The sequence below is a fragment of the Neodiprion fabricii genome, chromosome 6, assembly GCF_021155785.1.
Source record: "Neodiprion fabricii isolate iyNeoFabr1 chromosome 6, iyNeoFabr1.1, whole genome shotgun sequence".
Classification (NCBI taxonomy): domain Eukaryota; kingdom Metazoa; phylum Arthropoda; class Insecta; order Hymenoptera; family Diprionidae; genus Neodiprion; species Neodiprion fabricii.
In genome coordinates this window covers 16,992,564-17,010,254 of record NC_060244.1, presented here as the reverse complement: position 1 = coordinate 17,010,254, position 17,691 = coordinate 16,992,564, and the positions used below count along the sequence as shown (strand labels likewise).

Here is a 17,691-nt window from a genome sequence, read left to right as displayed (position 1 = left end):
TGGTAGTACGCAAAATAATATAAGATCTTTTCTCGGTAATACAAAGTTGTTCCCAAACGTGCTTGGGATCTTAATTTTCAATCGTATAAAAAGAAAATTCAGCGGTGTATGAAATAATCACATATTAGTCACCATAGTAACTGTACATCAAATATAATGTAATAATCACGTTTTAGCCAGCATAGTAAAAATAACTCTCAACTAAATTCAAATATCATGTAAAAATTCCATGTTCATCGAGAAGAAACTTGTGCCTAAATATTCCTCCACAGCGATTTACGATAAGAAAAAAGAAATGAAGGAAAGAAGAAACGAAATTCGTTGAATACGACTACGTTACTACGACTTGTTTTGAACACCCTGTATACCGTATACAGCTGAAGCGTGCCCAGAGTTTTGTTTTGAAAGAAGACAGAACTGGGAGAGAGAGAAGGAGAGAAGAAGGTGAAAACAGAGAGATAGAGAAAAAGGGAAAATTCCTACCTACCGAACGCAGTAGACCCAAGGTCTAGAGTCTAGACCAAACATATACATGGTCATAATATGCCGGAAATGTAAGGAACGCTGAGTCGACAGCCCTTAAAAAAATGTAATAATTAGAGTAGTTACACGGCTCGGTAGTTACGGGAGTGCTGAAGAAGCACGCGCTCAAACGTTTTATCTAATTAAATGCAGACGCACTTCATCGTCAGACACGGACTGCGATAGCCGCCTACATATACGGATCGTGATGGACGTGCATAATTTGATAGTCCGCACTGCCGCTGCTGTACAATGGATTCTAATTTCTCCGGGAATAAACCTCTCCATAAGTTTAACTAATCTGACGGATAGCATTAATAAGAGTTTGGTTGGCAAAAGATGAATACTTGGTATGAATTTTATTGGCTGTGCGCATTGAGAATTTAGCAAATTGTTGCAATTGCAAGCTTCGGAAATATCTTGAATAATACAAAAATGAAAAATACTGGAATTGTAAACAAATGCTAGGATATCGTTTTTTATGCAAATTCACAGAGACATGTTTCTTTGTCATGTTGGTATCGTTAGATATTTAATTTCACATTGAACCGATATCGATTGTGATCAACAAATTGCAATATCGAATTGACTAGTGAAAAAAGGGAAAACTTTTTTCAGTAACTTTATAGATAAGTCTTTTAAATAAAATGAGGCATCCTAGAGTGAAACCGTTATATGAATCCACTAGATTTTCAACTATTTTTAAACGATTTCAAACGAAACTTCGATAATTAAGCTTTCGTTTGCAATTCCAGTAATTTTTAACTTTATATTTTTAAAGAGATTTTCGAATAATACACGATAATTTGGTAAATACTAATCGTGTGCTCTCATCGTAATAAAATTATTGAAAAGCATCAATTTTCGAGCAGCCAACCTCTTGACTTTTGATCCAGAATTTTACCAGCACAATAATTTCAGGTCTCCGCGTACCTAATTCGCCCAATCATTTGGATCTTTGCGATTTACTTTCACTATTTACTACGGCTTTTATTTCACACCTGAATTCATGGCTTCACTTATCTTTGAAATTGTATTTTCGTTACATGCCCAGCTTCCCTCCCCTCGTACAACAATAATCCGTAAAAACCTGACTTCTAGCCCTGTTGCCCGGTCAAAATTGGTCCGAGTTAAGAATCCGAAGTCTTGTTACCAGCAATTTCTTATCGTTAGCTGTCGGGCTCGCCGCAAGCTGTAAAGAAAAAAAGGACATCGTCCCAGCGACTGGTCAAGGACGAAGAACGTTTTGTCCACTGCCACCAATTTGCGTTTCAAATGCGGTGTCCGGTCATTATTATACGGACAATTTCGCCCGCGGCATATTTAGAGGCATTCGACATCCGTGCCATACCCAACGTCTACCGGCAGACTTTAATTATCGTCAGCTATCTTTGTTGCACAATAATTACAATTGCTCAATCACGTTCGTATTGACATGTTGCGTCATTGAAAATAATAACCACGAAATTGGTAGCCGATAGCGAAAACTTTATTTTCTGCGCTTCAAATACCGTTTTTACGGTGGCTTAAAAAGTGAAATATTTCCTTTAAGTACGAGTGAGCGTGAATTGAAAAATTGAATACAAATTCAAAAAAATTATTTTCCGTTCTCAAGTGTGAAACGACTTCTGTGACACAGCCATGCTTGGGGGACATAATTTCTTCGGGAGCAGGATGCGATTAGAACATTTAGAAAATCCGTTCGTTGCTCGAATTATAACGAGACCAGGAAGTAATTATAGATAGTATGATTTCCACAATATGCGTACGTACAGCACGCTACGTTGAGTTGGAAATTGGAATTGCGTTACTGCTCGAGAGAAAACGTTTCTTATAACTATATCAGAGATGAAAGTGAACCGTTATTATACAAATCGCAGCGAACGCGTTCGCGAATATCTGATAAAGTACTATTGTTTCGCATTCTCAGAGATTGTGGATTTAAATGTAGATTGTCGGTGTGGATGAAAAGTGCAGTATTGGCGTCGGGATAATAGCGAGCAGTTTGCAAGGTAACGGATTGACCTAACATGCTGATAATAATCTACAAATAATCAACGACGATAGAAAAACGTTAATTTCTTGAAGTTTATAAAGAAAAAAACAAAACATTTGTTAAAAAGACATTTATTCTCCTTGGAAGATTTTTAAATAAGATGTGCTCGTTACGTTCTTGTTTATGTTGATATAGCATTACATACAACCATTAAAGACTTCGCACCAAGTTGACCCTGGAATATTAATTCCCGAGAGGCCGATTAAGAAGAGGAGCCAAAAAAAATTACGCGAATACTTTGAAATCTGCGAGAGGCAAAATCACGGCTACGTTTATTGTCCCTAATTCCGTCCAATTCTTGGCAATTGACGGAAATATTCTATATCTGCAGAAACTGTACGCACAAGAAACTGCAGCACGTAAATCACGAATTACTTTCAAACGCACGAGCATGGATGATGTAGAAAAAAAACGTGCACCAAGACTTAATGAAAATAATAAATTTATCCAATTTTATGTTTTGCTGTTGCGACAATTTTCGAACCGCGAAAACGGAAGAAAATTTGTTTTCTCCAACTATATCCAATTTTACAATAAGAAACTTGTCTGATTTTTCGCAAGTTTTATTGGATCGGAGGTGGAGATTTTTTTTCAGGGGTGAATCTTGTTGAAAGGAATTTGTGACAGCAATTTTTTTACCTCCATCATTTGAAAAACAAAAACTTGGTATTATCAAAATTTCACTACATCCCCCCTCAAACGTTGTTATTAGCGTTTCTCATCCCCGAACAAATTACACGTTTATCCCAAGATTCGATTTTCGAGCTTCTCCATGGTTTGTCGTACGACGTACAGCGGGAGAGACAAACGCTAGCCCCGGGAAAAGCGAACTTGACACAGTTTAACCGCATCGAAAGAAGAGATAAAGTCGTCGGTCTTGGCTGTGCCCATGGGCGTTGGTGACGTCACGAGGATCTTCTCTCCCTCTCCGGACACGCACACACGGACACTCGCAAATGTATTTACGCATCTATATTTCTGTGTTTGCAAAGTAGGTGGAGGCGACTCGAGTAAAGACGGTCGCTCCGTCACGAGATTGGAATTTACTGCCAATGCATGGCATATAATGCGTGCGTGTAGATATAAAGATACGCGAATTAGGTTTTCTACTATGTAATCCGCCTTTTTTACCCCCCTTTTCCTTCCTTACTTTCTCTTCTTTTTTTAGAACCTTTCTCCACCACCTTTATCATTCTCGGTCGCGAATTAAGAATATCATACCAACGGGTATATATCATACGAGCAAAATTTAATTAAGTGCGAAGAGATCGATGACATCGTGAGTAATCGGTGTCTAGAGGCTGGAGGTAATTATTCTCTCTCAACTAGCCGCGATGCTCAGAAAAAAAAACAAAAAAAAAAAAAAAACAGTACCTGTACCTATCACAGTTTTTGTACGTTTTTTCGAAATTTTTTTTCCTCTCGTCTTATTCACACTTTGACGAAGACCCTTCGAAAAATAATTTACCTATACGATCGTGATATTAATGGGTTGTGATTTTTATTTTTTTTTTTCTCTCTTTCTCACTCCTCGCACGTCAATAAGTCATATTGCCATTATACTTATTATACACGGGTAATTGGAGCTGTTATATCCAGGATAAAAAGAAATGCATGCTTCCCAACTGAAGAAGGAAGATATTTCTAGGCCACTTGTAAATGACAGGCAATGTGAAAATAAACTAGCCCCAATAAAAAACCGAGCGATATGCCATTTCGTATTTTCGCTAAATTGTCCGCCTACATATCTTAAGATATATAATATGTATATAAGACGTATATAAAACTCAGTCTTTGCGACGTATGTTCGCTTACAACTCCAAAACTACCGAACCGATTATGATTCCTTTTTTTCCGCACACAGTTACACCATCTGACCGAATTTTAAGATATATTTCGTTACGATCAAATCAACAATTTTGGAAATACGACGACATTTGCAAGGAACGTCGGAGCGAAATCACACACTTGAATGCGAACAAAACTGTTTCGACTAAACTTTTTGTTATACATTGGGTTAGGTTGGGTCAAGTTAGGTCAGATCATATCAGATTAGGTCAGGTCAGATAAGCTTTCCGTTACATATGGGTTGGGTTAGGTTAGGTTAGGTCAGATATTATCGATATTCATTCGAGTATTCTCAATTTTAAGCGAGATTGTTGTTTGTGAATAAAATTTTCATTTTATTACATTAAATTCGGGTGCAGGCGGAGCCGCGACTGGCTGCCAGATTTGTATGCAATATATTCGCGACCGTCTATGCGTATATAACCATTAAAGTTGTTCAACTGCACATGTGCGAGATGCTGAAAGTGCACGGCACCGTGGTAAATGCATCCATGATGTATGCGGTATATGTGGTAAAATATTTTGGCAGTCGTGGGCCAGACTTGTGAGTCACTAACGCGGACGAGACACACGACCCCATTGTATGCCTACAATTTCGGAACTTGCGGGTGCACTCACACCGAACGCGAAGAAGAATTTTCAAGAAAAAAAATCAATTTTTTTGGGACGATGTGAGCCGAAAACTACATTAAAAATAATGGGATCCGTTGGCTGGATACTTTTTATATACTTTTTATCAATTTTATAACGAGATAGTCAGACGTTGAGGAAGTTATGCAATGCTCGTCAGGAATTTGAAAATTGGAAATACTGTAATCATAAGCAAACACTTGGGTATCGATGCTTTGTTTGCAATGGTTTCAAAGTTGTAAAAATTCAATAGATTGGTTCGATTTTACTTCACGGTGGCTCGTTTTATTCGTGACACTATAATTTTCTATGCAGCGATTCAAACCGATTTTCTCTTACTTTAGAAGTCAGTTAAATATTTTCGTTTTCTGATTATAATTAATATCATTCGAATGTTGTAAAATTTGATATTCAACGATACCAATGCAATAGGAATAAAAAATTTCAGAGGATTTCTAACAAAATAGTCTTCCGAATCAAATCAACCATCGTGGAGTGAAATCGAACGAATTCACCAGATTTTCAACCATTTTAAAGCGATTTCAAACGAAGCATAAATATTCAAGTTTCTATGCATAATTTTAGTATCTTTTATTTTCACATTTCTAAACATCTCTTCGTAGCTTAAAAATTCTCACGAATGACACACTAAATTTTCAGCATACGACCATCTCGTGCTAAAATTAATGAAAGGCTCTTTGTCAACCAGCATCCTAACCTTGAATTAGTTGTTTGTTCTCATGTAATTTAATCTGCGGATGATACAATATAAAAACGTATGCAGGATTCGGTATGAACGCATCGTAACGCGGTCTCACATCAGCAAAAAGAGCGAGGGGCTGACAGCTGGAACTGATAGCCACATGGCTTGTGTGCATCATGCTCTTGACGGGATGTGAGGCTATCGATTTTATTACCCCGCGATTCGCTGATGAACGCGAGTTGAGTTATTTTATCGATTGCTGCCCGGCTAAGTGGAGTTCCCGGTCATGTGCGTCGAGATAAAACCACGCTCGGGCGTTAGAAAAATGTAGAGTTGTACATTCTTGAACCCAACACTTGAGCATAGCCTTGTGAGGGTTATATAGTGTCGTAGGTCGGCGATAAATATTTCCAATCATCGACGTTCTGGCTGAATACCTATTTGGATGATGGCCTTATACGTAAGGAATAATTTTCATTGGTTGTTCACTTTTAAAAAAATTTCTTTGCGCGAATTCAAATGTGCGTTGTAGGTACCTGGAAAACGGCAGATAGAAAGTGTGATTGTCGCACTCATCACATAGATGAAATATCAGTCAAATTTGAAAATAGGGAGGTAAAAAATTTACCATTTGGAAAAGTTTTGATTACAGGCCGTACTCGGAAATGAATACTTTCAAAGATTGAATTGCTTACATTTTTATGGAATTCAATTGAATTTTTGATCGACGATTAATCACGGTTGCTTTACGACTTGCGTAATTGCTCGTCAATAATGGCTTCGAAAAATATAAATTTTACGCAAACGTATTCATTAACTAAATATTAACCACGTCATTCGATGTAAAAGAAGACGAAAAAATTTAGCCCAGAATATTACGTAAATCGTATCGAACCCGCGACTATCAGCAGGATTTGAAGTACGTGGTTCGATTATCGCGCTAGCAGCGAGTTTTCCGGCCTCTTATCTTGTTATAGGCGAAATTTCAGGTATAATTGGATCACCTTGGACAAAGCTTTGATTTTCGCTACGAAATGTGCTATGTATATACGTACTACGCTAAGTATATTGTATAATAGGTTAAATTCGTTGGTTGTTTGAACTAAATTTTAAAATTGCGGATTAGTGATAATTATATATTAATAACAGGTATGGTGAATAACAATCTTTAACAATAAGTAACGAGCATTATTTCGCTTCGAATGATTATCAGTGACTTTAGTGTCTTTGACCACTTGCGTTTCGGCATTTTTCTTCTTGATTCTTTGAATACTTGTAATACGTACATATTCATCATCACACAAGTGCAATGGTGTTTTTTCTGCGAAAACTGTATCACGACGTACCCAGCACTGAACATTGTACAAATAATGTTCACAATATGCCAAAGAAATGTCACACGATAGCCAACAATTTCTAAAATTTTATCAAAATTCTGAAAGTGAATCGAGTAATTATACAAATGCAAAATTAACGTCACTTTGCGCCATACGTGCACTGTATATTTGAAAAGATATACAAGTAAAGAAGGGTTAAAAATAATGGCGTAATAAACGAGCTGTAATGATCGAGGTGCGAGGCTGGTTGGGAGATAAACTGCCGTCAATCAAGGCTGAGTTTATGGGTGTAGCGAAGAGAAGGTTTGGGGACTCGCTCGTTAGAAGCTCGAGTAGTTTGTACCTGGTAAATTTTTAAGAATCTACGGTTCTCCAGAAAATATCTGGATCTCCCACAATCTGAAGAGGGTGTCACTGGGCGTAAGAACGCGTCGCGATAAGGGGATAACCACGGAAGAAAAAATTCGAAAACCCCAAAAGGGAGAGGCACGAGAAGAGGAGGGCGAAGAGCTGCCACCCTTCGCTCTAGCCCTTCCACTTTAGCCCTAGAAAATAACGCGTGACTTTTGAGACCTTTCGGCCCCGCGGAGGATTGCCTGCGGTGGAAACACGCCGTGCTTCGACGACGGCTCGGAGTCATTCTAAATATTTACGGTAACAGGGTGCGCGTCTGTTTCTTCGCCGTGAGTAAGTATGTACCGAAGACTGCCACGGCTCAAATTTACGCATGATACCCTCTCGCGGCGTGCAGCTTCACACGCACGAAGATACGCACGCGATGCGTACTTTCGTTGTGCTCCTGGTGCGCCACTATTTTTGGATTCGTGTGTATGCATCGGCGTGAGCGCGATCCAACAGCCGGAATTATTGCAAGGTTATTCCCGAGGTCACACGTGTACCCTTTCTTAGCTAGATTTTACCACCTTTGTTAATTTTACCGAGTTTTACGCGTATTGAGGATCCTACAAGTCGACCACAGCGATTTTATATCCATTCAATTTCCCCCGGTAATCTTCCGGCTTTCGTCGTAATATTTCTGATTTGAACATGGCGTCCAAGTGATATCTTGAAAGCTTAATAACTCTGGTATTCATGTGCGAATCTTGACTAAATTTCGAGCCACGTTTCATTCAACTGGTACACGTATTTGTAAATTATTTCAGAATTTTTCAAGCTGAAATATGAAAATGGTGAACGTTTGAATTGTTGAGGTGGACATAATACTGGACACATGATAGTGATGAGAACCAGGAAATAACTATTTCGACGATAAAGTATACATACGTGCATGGTTTACAGACTCCCAGATATTCCATGAATTCAAAAGCTCTGAAATAACTTGGACGGTTTCCCTTGATCTCGAGTGTCTCGTGGTGTAAAATACTTGAACCATGTCTATTAAAGTAACTTCCCGTGAGTTTAACTTACTTCGATAGACTTTATTAAATTCCTATATAATATTTCACATGTTTATGAGCGTGATTTTGAAATACTTTGAATCAGTTTGTTCTCAACTTATTTCATTGAAAATAAAGGGGAAGAGCTTGAATCTAGAGCAAAATTCGACGACTCCGAGACTAAGAAAACTGAAGGATCTGTAAATTTCAACCTTTCAAGAATTAGAAACCTTATAATGCGAGGAGTCGAAGGTTGAGACTTGAAATACTGTTTTCGGACGTATCCTCAATATCTGTTTTTGACAGTGACTAAATTAATCGTATATAAATATCCGCAACGTAATTGACACGCCGATAATTAGTAAGATTTTTTGTCTCTGGCGCTAACTTTCATTTATCTCAGCTGCCAATCGAGCGACTGTATTATGATTAGAGATCAACCTTTCTCTGGATGAATAGCGTGAACAGCGTACATACCGCACGTGGTACGTGAACGTACATGGGGATTAGCATTTTGATTGTTAGTTGCGCAACGCCAGCCTGCAGCCTGTTAGATGATATTTCAGAAATTACGTGCCACATCTTTGACTTTGAGATGGGTCCAAAGAAATCGGAGAGGAATTAAGGATATTTACGCTCATACGTGCACGCTTTGCCTATGTGTTATACAGTTAAGCCGTTCATTGCCTCGTCTTACACCATGTAAGTATTATAAGTGTAAGATTCTCGGAGGATTTTTAATACCCGTCAGGTATCTTTGAACCAGGCACAAATACCGTTCGGCAATCGTTATATTTATACGAGAGTAAAAGAATGTGTATTTCAATTCTAGATAAGGGAAGGAAACATTTTTTCGAAGTGTATCTTAGTAAGTGATTTATAAATAATGATGGATAGTATTAAAAAAAGTATCGTCTGTGTGTAGGCATAGGAGCTAGCTAAGTCTTTTCGTATCGTCACTCCGAAGATAAGACTTTCTTATCGTTAATAGTGACCGTCGATAAGTATCCCCAAAATTTCAAAATCACCGTCTTAGCGCAAAAAGGTTGAAAAAAATAGAATAAGGAGACTAAGAAATCTCCCGGAATGCCTGGGAATGAGTAAATTACGAAAACAAAAATGACATGTTATGCATGTCACGGGAAGGTGAAGAAGAAGCAATGGAAGATAGAGATTTTTCATTAACAACTGGAAATTTAAAAACACAACATCTTCGATTTGCGTACGAATTACGAGTTTGTTGAACATCCTGTGCGCATTATTGTGATATTTCGGGAGCTAGAAATTTTGTGAAAGTAAAAACAATCAAAGTCGATATTGCGCTGTTGTACACAAAATTATTTTCGTACTCCACGATTACTCACTTTCACTGTCATCCTGATGAAATAACTGCCCGGTTGAATTTCGAACTTTTATCAAAACCGTTTGAATCATCGAGACAGAAATTGCAAACGTCATTTCATTTACCCTCTCATTTCGCTCTCTTCTCTGCAGCGACCGACACTTTGGGCGAAGGTAGCGGTGACCTAAACATACGTTGATCTGTATTAACGGGACGTGAATGAGTACAAACATCGAGTTTGTACGTCGGCTTAGCACAGCTCGACTTTCGTTCTAATCGATGATCTGAAAACACATCGACGGGTTGACAGAAACATGTGTCGTTCTCAGTTCACCGCTCACGGATATCTCTTTCTCCCCGCACATATCCACGGACTAAACTGACTCTCTATTTCTGTGCGAATAACAAATAACACAAGCAGCTAAGTCGGTATGAACGAACCGTACAGGCAGTGTTCGGAATACGTAGGAAGGCACTGACATTTCCAAATGCCGTTCCGTCAACATTTCCCAATACCCTGCAACTCCGCTCTTTATCATTTAGGTTCACAATGGACCTTTAACCGCAAGTCTCGTAACCACCACACGCGAAGATGCCACATGCAGCATGCAAACTGATTCCAGGTGTCGAGTGGTGCCGAGCCAAAGGTCAATTCGCACTGTAGAATCGAGTGAAATTAATTAGCGCATGGAGCTCTCCCGACCTTTCGCTCTGTTGACTATTGTAATTAGAGGGTGAATTACCGATCTGACTGATTATAATTATACAATGAGTGTACATTGTCTAAGTGTGTATTGAATTATATTCTTAGTCCAAAGTGTGAGGGATGTGAGAAGAAATATCAAATCTACGAGAGTTCAACACATGGAATCTTCGTTCATTTTTTTGAAATATTCGTTGAACGGTAATTGATTGACGAAGTAAATACTACCTGACAAACGTAATAAGAATGTTTCGTGTGGAACGATTCGGGTTTCTCATGTACTTTAATTTCGTTACGGAAAGTGAATGCAACAATTACAGACAATTAAATATCATTCTCTTCTATATACTGATTGAAGCATTATTTACCACTAAACACATTTTTGCAAGCCATTAAATTTTCTTCAACATTGTTTCAAATGAAAACAGAAAGCAAACAACCAGTCCGTTTTTACCTGAAAACTACTGCTAGAATGTAAAACGAAACAATGCCAGGAAACTTTTCTATTCCTCATAGATACACGAGTGAAAGAATAATCTTTCGAAGGAGATTCAGTTACATTTCCAGAACTCATTATACATTAACGATCGTCGTTGCATCGTTGAAATCGTTGCATGATAACGAATCCTTGGTCTCGATATAAAAATGGTGTTTTTGATGCGAGCGAGAAACCAGTTCTTAAGTGGCTTGATAAGACAAAAATCAGTACTCTTTATTAATTTTATTACGAGATAGTCGTACATTGAATATTCATGAAATTATAATACTCGGAAGTTACGAATCTCGGTTTAAAACCACGAAATAAAAAATACAAGAACGAGAAACAAGAGCTTGTTGTTAAGTGCTTAATTCCAAGTCACCATGTTGGGATCATTAAATATTTTATTTTACAACATTGAGCCGAAGTTGATAATGATCGAGAAATGTCAAAATTGAATTGAGGACTGACAAAAAAAAATACAAAAATCTGCATTCGTGGCTCTATATAAGTCAGTCTTGTTGACGAAATGAGCTATCGTAGAGTGAAATCGAACAGATTTACTACATTCTCAACAATATTCAAGCAATTTAAAATCAGGCATCGATATTATAAGCTTTTGCAGTGAATCTCGCATTCTTTACCACTATACTTCGGAGAGAGCTTCGTAGCTTATAAAAATATAATGATTGAATAAATCCTGAATGTATCTAACTACCGCGTAATATGATTAATAATTAGTATAGTTTTTTAGTCTGTATAAACCAATTGGTTTGATAATTACCCTAACATTTTTGTGTTCCAATATGTCGTTCAAACACAAATGGCCGCCCGTTCCCGAGTTAGTGTTTAATATTATGATTTTTTTTTTTGGACATAGCAATAATTTCAAGCTCTCGCCACGTACACAAAAAAAAACCGCTTAGAAAATGAAACACGGACGGAAAAAAACCGCGAATCAAAACCCCCGACGTAGTGTAGCGAGGATCAATAGACCTTCGTCCGATGGGAGATCAACGGACGAATGACTGCTTCGATTGTAGACACGACCTTTTGGCGTCGATCTTCATTCTCGCGTGCAAAGTATGGATCGCATGGCTCTGCCTGCACGATTATACAGCGGCCTGAAAAGCATTAGCTGTATAATTGCCCGTTGTCTTCATCGCGTCGTTTACCACGCGGCTCAAAATACAACAGAGTGATTTCGTCCGTGTAATCATTCTGACGTAAATTACATCAATTTCAACATTATACGACGAACGATATACATAACTGGCAGCCCCGCATCCAAACTTAATGTAATAAAACGGAGATTGATAATTTCCTAACCTAACCTGATCCTTATCTGAAAAAGTTTAGTCAACGTTCGCATAAATGTAAAATCTCGTTCCCACCTGGCTTTAAATTATCGTTATACCTCCAAAATTATTCATCTGGTTGTACATTGAGAGAAATTTTTAATTCCGGTTACCGCTCAGTCCTTAACCATTTTCATTTTTTACCACAACCGAGAAATATAGTTCTAGGTAAAAAATGAAAATTAGTTTTCTAGCTTTTACCAGAAGATCTAGTATCGGTTACTATTCTTTCTCATAACGATCACCGTTACCATATTTTCTTGTAACTGTTGCGAAAATGTAATGCTTGAGCAACAATAAATTGACGTTAAAGCCTTATTTAACTAAATAAGTAGAGTAAGCCTCAGAAACTGATTTTGCGTTGCAATTACCAAAAAAAGATCGACAGTAGCGCAAAATGGTAACGCGTACCTCGTTTTTCGTAATCCCAACAATATTCAAACAGTTTTGTTAATAATACCTGTTTCACTGAATTTTTCTACTTACTATAACAAATTAAATTTTTCTCAGTGTAACGAAGTAAAGTCTAAAATTTGGGTCGACGTCTTTGCTATCCACAGAAGAAAAAGAATCAAAATCGGCTTCGGTAGTATAGGAATTATAAGCGAACATAGGTCAGAAAGAATTTCGTGTTTTATACGCGTATATACGAGTATATAAAGATAAATATAACCAGAGTTCTGCGCAGGTTTAGAAATGTCAGCGTGCAAAACCGCACGATACGGTAAAGCCGTATACCACATGCGTCCTTCGCCTTATCTTCCGGGAGGAAAAATGCCGAATACATTTTTTTTCGTACGCTGCAAGAGCGTCAATGACTAATCATCGTCACTGATTATACAGGGCTGTATATATATATATATATATAAAGCATAAATAAATAAATATATATATATATATATATATAAAGCATAAAGTTATACCTTGCGAACCCAGTCTGCCATACTTCGTCACATGTGCACACGTGGTTCAAGGTAAGCCTGACTTTCTCAGCGTGATTAGAGTTTAATCCCTGAATACGGAGCTATTCCGAAAATTCGCGACTGTTCTGCATGGGGATCGGTATGTAGTCGCGAATGAGAGGCTCGACTCGATTAATTATGTTTCTTTGAGTGAATTGCAGGCTTCTCGGACCAACGATGCAAAGGTCAGAAGACTGCGTCTCTCGAAACTTTTTTCTACTTATCGATCATCAGCAACTGATGACGGATTTAACACACAAAATTCAAGGAACGACCATCTTTCAACAGACAGACGTGGCTGTCGTAAGGTTTTCGAAATTAATTGCTGGTCTGATTTTTAGCCAAGATCATGTACCGAGGAACCATGATAATTAATCAGTAAGTTCTCTTGGATACTTATAAACCAGACCATTAATCATCTCGAAAACGGTTTCCCTTCTTGTTTTAAATTTCTTTGCGCCTCTTTTCAGCCTGACAGAATCGCCGATAAAAACTTCGGGTGTAAAAGATGTAACGATGTATTATTGCATTCGCAGTAACGTTAATTAACGTCTCTTCGACTTCCGGTATAATCGGATTGAAACCAAACCATGCTTTATACGTTTTGTAGAAAGAAACAGCTCTGCAAGCTATCACCTCGTATTTCGTCTCATCGACAATTTGAACTTCAACCTCGAATCGAAAGTGAAAGGTGTCAACGTAAACACCGTACTACGTTCAATTCGGAAAAATTATAAGGAGATCTAGAATGCCGAAAAACTGATACGTTTTATTAGTTTTAAAACGAGATAGTCGTACGTCGAATACTTGACAAATTATTATACATTCAAGCTACGAAGATCGCTTCAAAACTGACAGGATTGAAAATTCTGGAATGGTGAGCAAACGGTTCGATGTCAATGCTTAATTTCAAACCGGTATAAAATCGTTAAAAATCCAACAAATTCGTTCGATTTCAATTTACGACGACTCGTTTCAGTCAGAAGACTATATTTCCTGTCAAGTTAACGAACATGTTAACTTTTTTTAAGTAGTCTATCGATCGATCGATCGAACCATCCTTCTCAATTCGCATAGTGACTGACGATCCGCAGGGAAATTACGCAGCGGCGGAAGTAAATCTGAAATTGAGATAGGTCGTTGTCTTACCGACTACTCGCTCACTCGCTCACTCGGCGAACTAGACGCAAGATTCCATTGCAGTCGGCGTGCAGGTCAGATCAATACAGCGAGGGTCCCATAGAGTATAAGTTTCACACGAGTCGCCCATCGAGCCGAACGGAAACATGAAAAATCCAATGGCGAAGAGCCGGTCCGGCTGAAAATTCACGTGAAAATCGGCGCAGGTTGCGAATCGGCAGTGAAACCGAGAAACGCGGCGATGCCGATTGGGAGAAATCGGAGCAGAATCAGAGGCACGATGGGCAGCTGAACGAAAACTGAAAAACGCGTGCAATTCCGGACCGGAAAAGTTGCCTTAACTGAACCGAAGGCCGGGACGTCGGGACGTCGGGACGTTTGACGGTTCTCTGCGCCGGTCCGCCGCAACCGCGTAACCATGACGACGTGCGGCCTGCGGAGACGGATCGATGGGTCGAAACGCGGAGAACGAAGCGAGATGTATCGAAAGCCGAATGTGTGCGTCGAATCTCGCAAAAGCCGGTGACATTCGCAGTAAAGCTCGAGTTGCTGGGTGTCGGTATGATTTTCGCGATTTTCGAAAGGAATTCGTCGGGCTACAATGAGAAAAGTTTCATTTCTTACAGTAACTGGAAAAATTCGGTAAAACAAGTGTCGTTAAAAAAACTGTTTGAATATTGTTGGGATTACGAAAAACGAGGTCCGCGTAACCATTTTGCGCTATCGTCGATCCTTTTTTGGTAATTGCAACGCAAAATCAGTTTGCGAGGTTTACTCTACTTTTTTAGCTAAACAAGGCGTTAACGTCAATTTATTGTTGCACAAGCGTTAAATTTTCGCAACAGTCACGTGAAAATATGGCAACAGTGATAGTAATGAGAAAGAATAGTAACGGATACTAGACTTTCTGGTAAGAACTAGAAAACTAATTTTCATTTTGTACCTAAAACTGTATATTTCGATTGTGGTAAAAAATGAAAATAGTCAAGAACTGAGCGGTAACTGGAACTACGTTGTAAGAGCGTAAAAGGTGATCATTTCGTAAAGTAGACGTAGTTCAGAAAATACGTAGGTCGGTGTGACGATATCGAATTTTCAAAGAAGTACAGAAATCTAGGTTTGTACAATTTTTGAAATTTACGAAGTCAATGCATAGAAGAGTCGACGCGCGGAGAGGTGAAGCACCCAGAGCAAAGACGAGGTTGAAGTTGGTAACGTTTTTGTGACGAAACGTTGAAATAAATCGATATTTTCTTACTTTTATAATGATTTTTAAGGAAATGAGATTGCGAAATATAAGCACGTTTTGTTTTTTTACGGTTTACTGGATTTCAAACGGTTACAAAATCGCGGAATAACGGTTTTTTCAGCATGAATCGTTACGTTAACCTTACTAACTTCGATCTGATTAGAAAAGTAAAATATAGAATCGTGAGAATTCCGCTATTCCTCTTCATTCTAACTATTATGCCATTTTTGCTTTCTGTACTTTGAGCTTTTCACATTTTGACTTTCCTGTATTTTGAAATTATGTGAATCGAGTGTTTCACTTTTCAAAATTCTGTGTTTTGATCCTATTTTCTAATACTTCTTCATTTTTCTCCTCTTCCGTTCAAGTTAGCAGCGTCAAAGGACGAATCACGGAAAACAATACTGAGTAAAATTTCATTTGTTACAGTTACTAGAAAATTCTAGTAAAAAAGGTACATACCGTTACAATGACGGCTCAAATATTGTTAGAATGGCAGTAAAATACGGTTCAAGCAACTATTTACTGTGATTATAATTGTCAATGCTACATCCACTGGGTATTGCGAGATTACATTAGTTTGTTCAGTGTACTACATTTTCCGGTTAAATAAGGTCTCGACATCAATTTATTGTTACACCAACGTCAAATAATCACTATAGTTACGAAAAAATTTGATACACGTGACTATGACAAAGAAGAATGGTATACATTACATTTTTCACCCGGTATTATATTTTTCGATTATGGTAAAAGATAAAAATAGTTAAGCGCTGTAAACGTAACTAGAAATTTCTTTCCTTGTAGATGATGAAAAGTAACGAATCAATGTCTGGCAATTTTAGCACGACTTTGAAGTAGTTCAGATTCTAAAATCAATATTGGTATATTTTTCATCATTAATGTACCTTAACGTTACACTAACGTTGCGAACTTCAACTTCATTCGACTTCTGAAGCGTTGAAACTCATTCAAGTTTCTCGAGTAAATCAACTTATCATCCGATATGAAGTTCGACTCGATGGTCGTGTACAATCTTTACAAATAATGGAAGATTGCTACAGAATTCAATCAGAAATTAGTTTAACTCTTAACAACTCATTGTAAGTTATATCGCATTTATTATACTAATACAAAACTCAAAACGCAGATTATTCGTTTTGTTTTAATGGATTCGAATTGGATAGCTTACTTTGTCCAAAAATCAATTTTATACGAGATCGTACAAAAAACGTTTCGAATAAAAATAACGTATTTTTTTACTAAATCGTGAATTTGCAAGTTATAAGTCATAACTGGTAACGATTCTACACAACAGACATTTTTTTCTAATCATTTATGAACAAATCAAACCATGAATTTATAATTCAAAATATACTGTTATTTTCACAACCCATGACTGAATTTATGGAGCCTCCGGTCATCGGGCATACAAGTGACGTATAATAAAAAGCACGGTTGAAAGCTAAGGTTTTTACGAATGACGTAAAATGAGTTGAGAATTTTGTTGGTGCACTTCTTTCTGCAGTTATGTGGCAGCATTGTGTAATGACAGGTTGTGATTCAGGCCACCAGAAACGGTATCCAAGTAAGCCATGAATCCGTAATAAACACGTGCAATTACCGGAAGATCGTTAAACCGCCATATGGGTTTATAATTTTCGAATTTTTTTTCACGTTACGACCATCGGTCCAAAACCGCGGTAGATGATTATTTTCACTTAAAAATTGTCATTACGTCGTTATTGACGTATACCACAAGATGTAGAGCAGTGTAAGTTCACAACTCGCTCGAGATAAAAGACTGGCGGAAGATATCGATAGGGACATACGGAAAAAAAGAGCAGAGAAAATGTTGCAGACGACAGGCAGCCGATGTGCGCAAATAAAGGTTTCAGGTTTCGGTCAAAATTGCTTCAATTTTTCTAACGAGAAGTGAGAGAGAATAATAGTATAAAATACAGAC

At 37.9% G+C, this 17,691-nt stretch overlaps 1 protein-coding gene across 2 annotated transcripts in view; it reads right to left on the bottom strand.

Moving 5' to 3' along the window:
- LOC124184903 (disheveled-associated activator of morphogenesis 1) overlaps nucleotides 1-14,849 on the bottom strand; it is a 57,685-nt gene extending 42,836 nt beyond the window's left edge. Inside the window, exon 1 of one of the 2 annotated variants that reach the window (XM_046575095.1) lies at nucleotides 14,486-14,849. Coding sequence is in view for 1 of the 2 variants with exons in the window: in XM_046575092.1 (XP_046431048.1) it covers nucleotides 14,358-14,411 (54 nt within the window). In the remaining variant the exon portion in view is untranslated. The other variant, XM_046575092.1, reaches the window with a different exon arrangement.
- Between the last annotated feature and the right edge of the window lie 2,842 nt (nucleotides 14,850-17,691).